Source organism: Salvelinus namaycush, chromosome 19 (genome assembly GCF_016432855.1).
Source record: "Salvelinus namaycush isolate Seneca chromosome 19, SaNama_1.0, whole genome shotgun sequence".
NCBI lineage: Eukaryota > Metazoa > Chordata > Actinopteri > Salmoniformes > Salmonidae > Salvelinus > Salvelinus namaycush.
The window spans coordinates 610,161-621,551 of NC_052325.1; the positions used below are offsets into that span (position 1 = coordinate 610,161).

The 11,391-nt window shown below is 45.9% G+C and overlaps 1 protein-coding gene across 1 annotated transcript in view; it reads right to left on the bottom strand.

Annotated features, from left to right (window-relative positions):
• Positions 1 to 3,160: 3,160 nt before the first annotated feature.
• The window catches only part of LOC120064508 (alsin-like), an 89,781-nt gene continuing 81,550 nt past the window's right edge, over positions 3,161 to 11,391 (bottom strand). Inside the window, exons 20-24 of the mRNA XM_039015124.1 lie at positions 10,633 to 10,797; positions 9,510 to 9,621; positions 8,995 to 9,067; positions 6,899 to 8,915; positions 3,161 to 3,188 (exon numbers count right to left, since the gene is read on the bottom strand). Coding sequence (XP_038871052.1) covers positions 3,161 to 3,188; positions 6,899 to 8,915; positions 8,995 to 9,067; positions 9,510 to 9,621; positions 10,633 to 10,797 — 2,395 coding nt within the window. The remainder of the gene's footprint in view (positions 3,189 to 6,898; positions 8,916 to 8,994; positions 9,068 to 9,509; positions 9,622 to 10,632; positions 10,798 to 11,391) is intronic.

Sequence of the window (11,391 nt, forward strand, 5' to 3'; positions counted from 1 at the left end):
GGTTGGTGCCGATAGTAGATCCAGCCTTCTTGATGATTTTGTTTAGCCTGTTTGCATCCTCCCATGCCTGAATATTTTTCTCCAAAACTCAGTGGTCCTGAGTCTGCACAGAACTGCCAGGACCCAGGATCAATGGAGACACTACAGTTTTAAATCCTGTACCTCTCGACAAATTCACAAAAAGAGTAATGGCCCACTGGACCCTATTCCAACTATTGAAAGAGCTGCTTCCTGTGCTTGACCCTCCTATGTTGAACATAATAAACAGCTCCCTATCCTCCAGATGTGTACCAAACTCACTAAACATGGCAGTAAAAAAGCCTCTATTGAAAACCCAACCCCTGACCCAGAAAATTTTAAAAACGATCGGCCCATATCAAATTTCCCATTCTTCTCAAAATGTTTTGAAAAAGCTGTTACGCAGCAACTCGCTGCCTTCCTGAAGACAAATAATGTATACAAAACACTCCAGTCTGGTTTTAGACCCCATCATAGCACTGAGACTGCACTTGTGAAGGTGGTAAATTACCTTTTAATGGCGTCAGACTTGTGAAGGTGGTAAATTACCTTTTAATGGCGTCAGGCCGAGGCTCTGCATCTGTCCTCGTGCTACTAGACCTTAGTGCTGCCTTTGATACCATCGATCACCACATTCTTTTGGAGAGATTGGAAACCCAAATTGGTCTACACGAACAAGTTCTGGCCTGGTTTAGATCTTATCTGTCGGAAAGATATCAGTTTGTCTCTGTGAATGGTTTGTCCTCTGACAAATCAATGATACATTTCGGTGTTCCTCAAGGTTCCGTTTTAGGACCACTATTGTTTTCACTATATATTTTACCTCTTGGTGATGTCATTCGGGAAACATAATGTCAATTTTCACTGCTATGCGGACGACACACAGCTGTACATTTCAATGAAACATGTTGAAGCCCAAAAATGGTCAAACCTGGAAGCCTGTGTTTCAGACATAAGGACAAAACAGAGATGCTAGTTCTAGGTCCCAAGAAACAAAGAGATATTCTGTTGAATCTGACAATTAATCTTGATGGTTGTACAGTCGTCTCAAATAAAACTGTGAAGGACCTCGGCGTTACTCTGGACCCTGATCTCTCCTTTGACGAACATATCAAGACCGTTTCAAGGACAGCTTGAATCCATGCTTTTGTCAATTCTAGGTTAGACTACTGCAATGCTCTACTTTCCGGCTACCCGGATAAAGCACTAAACTTCAGTTAGAGCAAAACACGGCTGCTAGAATCCTGACTAGAACCAAAAGATTTGATCATATTACTCCAGTGCTAGCCTCTCTACACTGGCTTCCTGTTAACCTACAAAGCATTACATGGGCTTGCTCCTACCTATCTTTCCGATTTGGTCCTGCCGTACATACCTACACGTACGCTACGGTCACAAGACGCAGGCCTCCTAATTGTCCCTAGAATTTCTAAGCAAACAGCTGGAGGCAGGGCTTTCTCCTATAGAGCTCCATTTTTATGGAATGATCTGCCTACCCATGTGAGAGACGCAGACTCGGTCTCAACCTTTAAGTCTTTACTGAAGACTCATCTCTTCAGTAGGTCCTATGATTGAGGGTAGTCTGGCCCAGGAGTGTGAAGGTGAACGGAAAGGCACTGGAGCAACGAACCGCCCTTGCTGTCTCTGCCTGGCCGGTTCCCCTCTCTTCACTGGGATTCTCTGCCTCTAACCCTGTTACGGAGGCTGAGTCACTGGCTTACTGGTGCTCTTCCATGCCGTCCCTAGGAGGGGTGCGTCACGTCGTGCCAATCTTTTTTCGCAATACTCTATTTAAGTCACGTTATCTTCTTGTCCAGTTTTGCGTCCCCTCAGGCTTGTGCGGTGGAGGAGATCTTTGTGGGCTATACTCAGCCTTGTCTCAGGGTAGTAAATTGGGGGTCTGTTGATATCCATCTAGTGATGTGGGGGCTGTGCTTTGGCAAAGTAGGTGGGGTTATATCCTGCCTGGTTGGCCGGGGCCACAGTGTCCCCTGACCCCCCCCCCCCCCCCCCCCCCCGTCTCAGCCTCCAGTATCTATGCTGCAATAGTCTATGTGCCGGGGGCTGGGGTCAGTTTGTCCCATCTGGTGTAATTCTCCTGTCTTACAGTTCATTCAGAAAGTATTCAGACCCCTTGACTTTTTCCACATTTTGTTACGTTGCAGCCTTATTCTAAAATGGATTTAAAAAAATAGATAAAACACCTATATGGATGGCTCCTATATACCCTTGTTGTGTTGTCTCTGCCATCCTTAGCCGCCCAGGTTCCAGACGGCACTAGTTTCAGGGATGGAGATATCGCTGTGACTACGGGGAGGCGCTCTAAGGTCTGTTTCGCACGCAGCTGTCTGTGGTCCAAGTCAGTGGACGGACATGTCTACGTTGCATACAGGCTCTCATTGGACTACAGTAAGTTACCTGCAGGCTACACAGCAGGGTTTCAGATATGTTTAACTTGGGTCAAATGTTTCGGGTAGCCTTCCACAAGCTTTTTGTCCCATTTGTCCCACCCAACGTATTGTGGGAAGCTAGTGGAAGGCTACCCAAAAAGTTTGACCCAAGTTAAACAATTTAAAGGCAATGCTACCAAATACTAATTGAGTGTATGTAAACTTCTGACCCACTGGGAATGTGATGAAAGAAATAAAAGCTGAAATAAATATTTCTCTTTACTATTATTCTGACATTTCACATTCTTAAAATAAAGTGGTGATCCTAACTGACCCAAGACAGGGAATTTTACTATGATTAAATGTCAGGAATTGTGAAAAACTGAGTTTAAATGTATTTGGCTAAAGTCTATGTAAACTTCCGACTTCGACTGTACATATACTATATGGGCTGGTGGAAAACACAATAGTAATATTTTATTGACTGATTGAAGTTCTTTTCCTTTTCCAGTCTTCTTCTTAAATGTGTTTCTCTCATCCCTCCACAGGTGACTTGGATCAGAGGATAATTAAGGCAGGTATGGAGGACATGGAGAGAGGTACCTGTGTGCGTTTTGTTCCATGGACACATCAGAGGGACTACCTGGATATCCAGCCTAAGTCGGGGTGAGAGAGAACCACTTTGTACTGTGTTGATGAGAATCCATGGATGTGTCCCAAATGATACCTTATTCCCTGTGTAGTGCACTACTTTAGACCAGGGCCCATAGCCCACTACTTCTGTAAGGGAAACAAGACACAGTGTAACACTATGTAGAGGAAACATGACGCAGTGTAACACTATGCAGAGGAAACATGATGCAGTGTAACACTATGTAGAGTAAACATGATGCAGTGTAACACTATGTAGAGGAAACGTGATGCAGTGTAACATTATGTAGAGGAAACATGATGCAGTGTACCACTATGTAGAGGAAACATGATGCAGTGTAACACTATCTAGAGGAAACGTGATGCAGTGTAACACTATGTAGAGGAAACATGATGCAGTGTAACACTATGTAGAGGAAACATGATGCAGTGTAACACTATGTAGAGGAAACATGATGCAGTGTAACACTATGCAGAGGAAACATGATGCAGTGTAACACTATGTAGAGGAAACATGATGCAGTGTAACACTATGTAGAGGAAACATGATGCAGTGTAACACTATGTAGAGGAAACGTGACGCAGTGTACACTATGTAGAGGAAACATGACGCAGTGTAACACTATGTAGAGGAAACGTGATGCAGTGTAACACTATGTAGAGGAAACATGATGCAGTGTAACACTATGTAGAGGAAACATGATGCAGTGTAACACTATGTAGAGGAAACGTGACGCAGTGTAACACTATGTAGAGGAAACGTGATGCAGTGTAACACTATGTAGAGGAAACATGATGCAGTGTAACACTATGTAGAGGAAACGTGATGCAGTGTAACACTATGTAGAGGAAACATGATGCAGTGTAACACTATGTAGAGGAAACATGACGCAGTGTAACACTATGTAGAGGAAACATGATGCAGTGTAACACTATGTAGAGGAAACGTGATGCAGTGTAACACTATGTAGAGGAAACATGATGCAGTGTAACACTATGTAGAGGAAACATGATGCAGTGTAACACTATGTAGAGGAAACATGATGCAGTGTAACACTATGTAGAGGAAACATGATGCAGTGTAACACTATGTAGAGGAAACATGATGCAGTGTAACACTATGTAGAGGAAACATGATGCAGTGTAACACTATGTAGAGGAAACATGATGCAGTGTAACACTATGTAGAGGAAACGTGATGCAGTGTAACACTATGTAGAGGAAACGTGACGCAGTGTAACACTATGTAGAGGAAACGTGATGCAGTGTAACACTATGTAGAGGAAACATGATGCAGTGTAACACTATGTAGAGGAAACATGATGCAGTGTAACACTATGTAGAGGAAACATGATGCAGTGTAACACTATGTAGAGGAAACATGACGCAGTGTAACACTATGTAGAGGAAACATGATGCAGTGTAACACTATGTAGAGGAAACGTGATGCAGTGTAACACTATGTAGAGGAAACATGATGCAGTGTAACACTATGTAGAGGAAACATGATGCAGTGTAACACTATGTAGAGGTAACATGATGCAGTGTAACACTATGTAGAGGAAACATGATGCAGTGTACCACTATGTAGAGGAAACATGATGCAGTGTAACACTATGTAGAGGAAACATGATGCAGTGTAACACTATGTAGAGGAAACGTGACGCAGTGTAACACTATCTAGAGGAAACGTGACGCAGTGTAACACTATGTAGAGGAAACATGACGCAGTGTAACACTATGTAGAGGAAACATGATGCAGTGTAACACTATGCAGAGGAAACGTGATGCAGTGTAACACTATGTAGAGGAAACATGATGCAGTGTAACACTATGTAGAGGAAACATGATGCAGTGTAACACTATGTAGAGGAAACATGATGCAGTGTAACACTATGTAGAGGAAACATGATGCAGTGTAACACTATGTAGAGGAAACATGATGCAGTGTAACACTATGTAGAGGAAACATGATGCAGTGTAACACTATGTAGAGGAAACATGATGCAGTGTAACACTATGTAGAGGAAACATGATGCAGTGTAACACTATGTAGAGGAAACGTGATGCAGTGTAACACTATGTAGAGGAAACGTGACGCAGTGTAACACTATGTAGAGGAAACGTGATGCAGTGTAACACTATGTAGAGGAAACATGATGCAGTGTAACACTATGTAGAGGAAACATGATGCAGTGTAACACTATGTAGAGGAAACATGATGCAGTGTAACACTATGTAGAGGAAACATGACGCAGTGTAACACTATGTAGAGGAAACATGATGCAGTGTAACACTATGTAGAGGAAACGTGATGCAGTGTAACACTATGTAGAGGAAACATGATGCAGTGTAACACTATGTAGAGGAAACATGATGCAGTGTAACACTATGTAGAGGAAACATGATGCAGTGTAACACTATGTAGAGGAAACGTGACGCAGTGTAACACTATGTAGAGGAAACATGATGCAGTGTAACACTATGTAGAGGAAACATGATGCAGTGTAACACTATGTAGAGGTAACATGATGCAGTGTAACACTATGTAGAGGAAACATGATGCAGTGTACCACTATGTAGAGGAAACATGATGCAGTGTAACACTATGTAGAGGAAACATGATGCAGTGTAATACTATGTAGAGGAAACGTGACGCAGTGTAACACTATCTAGAGGAAACGTGACGCAGTGTAACACTATGTAGAGGAAACATGATGCAGTGTAACACTATGTAGAGGAAACATGATGCAGTGTAACACTATGCAGAGGAAACGTGATGCAGTGTAACACTATGTAGAGGAAACATGATGCAGTGTAACACTATGTAGAGGAAACATGATGCAGTGTAACACTATGTAGAGGAAACATGATGCAGTGTAACACTATGTAGAGGAAACGTGATGCAGTGTAACACTATGTAGAGGAAACATGATGCAGTGTAACACTATGTAGAGGAAACATGATGCAGTGTAACACTATGCAGAGGAAACGTGATGCAGTGTAACACTATGTAGAGGAAACATGATGCAGTGTAACACTATGTAGAGGAAACATAATGCAGTGTAACACTATGTAGAGGAAACATGATGCAGTGTAACACTATGTAGAGGAAACATGATGCAGTGTAACACTATGTAGAGGAAACATGATGCAGTGTAACACTATGTAGAGGAAACATGATGCAGTGTAACACTATGTAGAGGAAACATGACGCAGTGTAACACTATGTAGAGGAAACATGACGCAGTGTAACACTATGTAGAGGAAACATGATGCAGTGTAACATTATGTAGAGGAAACATGATGCAGTGTAACATTATGTAGAGGAAACATGATGCAGTGTAACACTATGTAGAGGAAACATGATGCAGTGTAACACTATGTAGAGGTAACATGATGCAGTGTAACACTATGTAGAGGAAACATGATGCAGTGTACCACTATGTAGAGGAAACATGATGCAGTGTAACACTATGTAGAGGAAACATGATGCAGTGTGACACTATGTAGAGGAATAAGGTGTCATTTCGGACGGCCAGAAGGAAGAGCCGGAACCGAACGAGGAAAGGGAACCAGAGGAAGAGCGGAACCAGAAGAAGAGCGGAACCAAAAACGAGGAGCGGGAACCAGAAGGAAGAGCGGAACCAGAAGGAAGAGCGGGACCAGAAGGAAGAGCGGAACAGAAGGAGACGGAACCAGAAGGAAGAGCGGAACCAGAAGGAAGAGCGGAACCAGAACGAGAGCGAGAACCAGAAGGAGAGCGGAACAGAAGAAGAGCGGAACCAGAAGGAAGAGCGGAACAGAAGGAAGAGCGGAACAGAACAGAGGAGCGGCACCCGAAGAGAGGGAACCAGAACGAGGAGCGGAACCAGAAGGAAGAGCGGAACCAGAACGAGGAGCGGAACCAGAAGGAAGAGCGGAACCAGAAGGAAGAGCGGAACCAGAAGGAAGAGCGGAACCAGAACGAGGAGCGGCACCAGAACGAGGAGCGGCACCAGAACGAGGAGCGGAACCAGAAGGAAGAGCGGAACCAGAAGGAAGAGCGGAACCAGAACGAGGAAAGGAACCAGAAGGAAGAGCGGAACCAGAAGGAAGAGCGGAACCAAAACGAGGAGCGGAACCAGAAGGAAGAGCGGAACCAGAAGGAAGAGCGGAACCAGAAAGGAAGAAGAGCGGAACCAGAAGGAAGAGCGGAACCAGAAGGAAGAGCGGAACCAGAAGGAAGAGCGGAACCAGAACGAGGAGCGGAACCAGAAGGAAGAGCGGAACCAGAAGGAAGAGCGGAACCAGAAGGAAGAGCGGAACCAGAAGGAAGAGCGGAACCAGAACGAGGAGCGGCACCAGAAGGAAGAGCGGAACCAGAACGAGGGACGGAACCAGAAGGAAGAGCGGACCAGAACGAGGAGCGGAACCAGAAGGAAGAGCGGAACCAGAAGGAGAGCGGAACCAGAAGGAAGAGCGAACCAGAACGAGGAGCGGCACCCGAACGAGGCAGCGGCACCAGAACGAGGAGCGGAACCAGAAGGAGGCGGAACCAGAAGGAAGAGCGGAACCAGAACGAGGAAAGGAACCAGAAGGAAGAGCGGAACCAGAAGGAAGAGCGGAACCAAAACGAGGAGCGGAACCAGAAGGAAGAGCGGAACCAGAAGGAAGAGCGGAACCAGAAGGAAGAGCGGAACCAGAAGGAAGAGCGGAACCAGAAGGAAGAGCGGAACCAGAAGGAAGAGCGGAACCAGAAGGAAGAGCGGAACCAGAAGGAAGAGCGGAACCAGAAGGAAGAGCGGAACCAGAAGGAAGAGCGGAACCAGAACGAGGAGCGGCACCAGAAGGAAGAGCGGAACCAGAACGAGGAGCGGAACCAGAAGGAAGAGCGGAACCAGAACGAGGAGCGGAACCAGAAGGAAGAGCGGAACCAGAAGGAAGAGCGGAACCAGAAGGAAGAGCGGAACCAGAACGAGGAGCGGCACCAGAACGAGGAGCGGCACCAGAACGAGGAGCGGAACCAGAAGGAAGAGCGGAACCAGAAGGAAGAGCGGAACCAGAACGAAGAGCGGAACCAGAACGAGGAGCGGCACCAGAACGAGGAACGGAACCAGAACGAAAAGCGGAACCAGAACGAGGAGCGGCACCAGAACGAGGAGCGGCACCAGAACGAGGAGCGGAACCAGAAGGAAGAGCGGAACCAGAAGGAAGAGCGGAACCAGAAGGAAGAGCGGAACCAGAAGGAAGAGCGGAACCAGAAGGAAGAGCGGAACCAGAACGAGGAGCGGCACCAGAACGAGGAGCGGCACCAGAAGGAAGAGCGGAACCAGAACGAGGAGCGGAACCAGAAGGAAGAGCGGAACCAGAACGAGGAGCGGCACCAGAACGAGGAGCGGCACCAGAAGGAAGAGCGGAACCAGAACGAGGAGCGGAACCAGAAGGAAGAGCGGAACCAGAAGGAAGAGCGGAACCAGAAGGAAGAGCGGAACCAGAACGAGGAGCGGCACCAGAACGAGGAGCGGAACCAGAACGAGGAGCGGAACCAGAAGGAAAAGCGGAACCAGAACGAGGAGCGGAACCAGAAGGAAGAGCGGAACCAGAACGAGGAGCGGCACCAGAACGAGGAGCGGAACCAGAACGAGGAGCGGAACCAGAAGGAAGAGCGGAACCAGAACGAGGAGCGGAACCAGAACGAGGAGCGGAACCAGAAGGAAGAGCGGAACCAGAACGAGGAGCGGAACCAGAACGAGGAGCGGAACCAGGACAAGGAGCGGAACCAGAACGAGGAGCGGAACCAGAAGGAAGAGCGGCACCAGAAGGAAGAGCGGAACCAGAAGGAAGAGCGGAACCAGAACGAGGAGCGGAACCAACCTTTCAGTTACTGGCCCAACGCTCTAACCACTAGGCTACCTGCCTCCCAGCATCCCTCTCTATCTATACCTTACCTTGCCATTAGGGGTCCAGTCTTCTGAGAAGTCTCCCTCAAAGGCTGTGTCATCATCAGATACTAGCAGACCAGTACCCTAAAAGAGAAGACATTGAGATCGAGTTAGATGGGAGGGGTTGAGGGTAGCTGAAGAAAGGGATTAAAAACAAACATATAACTCTGGTAAACTACATTGTGACAGTAAAATGTATATAGTATGTATAAACAGGAAGTAGAAACCTAAGTATTGCTGTTCATTAGTTTACTGCAATTAGGGGAAGGGTGGTAGGCTTAGGGGACAATAATAAAGGAAAATATATTTACAAATATATACAGTATATTTATATATTTACCCCCCCCAAAATATATGAGGGATTGGAAATAATGCAGATAATTACATTGATAGAAGCCACAATCTATTTGCAATATTAAAGCTGATCTACAGCCTAAAAAAATTAAATAAAAATGTTTTTAAAGATTGAGATTGCAGGCATCAGGCCTATAGCACTGAACCCAGAGAGAGACTGTGTGGGACTCACCATCATCTTGTTGTTACTGAAGGTCCCTTCATAGTAAAGACCGAACTGAGTGACTACCACCCCACTGCCCTGGCGCTGGTCATCAACCCACAGGCCCATGTACTTCTCTCCTCTGAAACAAGACAAGACAGATAGAACGGAGAAAAGCAGAGCAGCAACCACAGATCTGAGACCAGGCTATTCAACCACAGATCTGAGACCAGGCTATTCAACCACAGATCTGAGACCAAGCTATTCAACCGCAGATCTGAGACCAAGCTATTCAACCGCAGATCTGAGACCAGGCTATTCAACCGCAGATCTGAGACCAGGCTATTCAACAACAGATCTGAGACCAGGCTATTCAACCACGGATCAGACCAGGCTATTCAACCACGGATCTGAGACCAGGCTATTCAACCACGGATCTGAGACCAGGCTATTCAACCACAGATCTGAGACCAGGCTATTCAACCACAGATCTGAGACCAGGCTATTCAACCACAGATCTGAGACCAAGCTATTCAACCACGGATCTGAGACCAGGCTATTCAACCACGGATCTGAGACCAGGCTATTCAACCACGGATCTGAGACCAGGCTATTCAACCACGGATCTGAGACCAGGCTATTCAACAACAGATCTGAGACCAGGCTATTCAACAACAGATCTGAGACCAGGCTATTCAACCACAGATCTGAGACCAGGCTATTCAACCACAGATCTGAGACCAGGCTATTCAACCACAGATCTGAGACCAGGCTATTCAACCACAGATCTGAGACAAGGCTATTCAACCACAGATCTGAGACAAGGCTATTCAACCACAGATGGATGTTTTTAACAACAGATCTGAGACCAGGCTATTCAACACAGATCTGAGACCAGGCTATTCAACCACAGATCTGAGACAAGGCTATTCAACCACAGATGGACGTTTTTATCAACAGATCTGAGACCAGGCTATTCAACCACAGATGGACGTTTTTATCAACAGATCTGAGACCAGGCTATTCAACCACAGATCTGAGACCAGGCTATTCAACCACAGATGTACGTTTTTATCAACAGATCTGAGACCAGGCTATTCAACCACAGATGTACGTTTTTGATGACAAATCAAGTAAATCAAGTGCACTATACCTAGTGATGTCATCAAAGACTCCATATCCCATCTTCTTGTCTTGAAGCCATTGGCCAATGAACACACTGGAAGAAGAGCCAATCAGCTTCCCAGAGCTCAGCATCCCATGGCCCTGACGGACGTTCTCATGGAAGGATCCCTCATACACCTGACCTGTAGCATACCTGGAGAGAACTACAATCACACACCTGACCTGTAGCATACCTGGAGAGAACTACAATCACACACCTGACCTGTAGCATACCTGGAGAGAGCTACAATCATACACCTGCAGCATACCTGGAGAGAGCTACAATAATACACCTGTATCATACCTGGAGAGAACTACAATCATACACCTGACCTGTATCATACCTGGAGAGAACTACAATCATACACATGACCTGTAGCATACCTGGAGAGAACTACAATCATACACCTGACCTGTAGCATACCTGGAGAGAACTACAATCATACACCTGACCTGTAGCATACCTGGAGAGAACTACAATCATACACCTGACCTGTAGCATACCTGGAGAGAACTACAATCATACACCTGTATCATACCTGGAGAGAACTACAATCATACACCTGACCTGAATGGTTAACAAACCTGGGCCTACAGCAGGGTAAAATGTAGCAAAACATTTAAAAACTGAAAACAAAAATGTCTTATTGGAGAAGTACCGTTACCATGGTAATATCACAGTGTTGAACACAGTAACTCCCTGTAGTATCTACAGGTGAACACAGTAACTCACTGTAGTATCTACAGG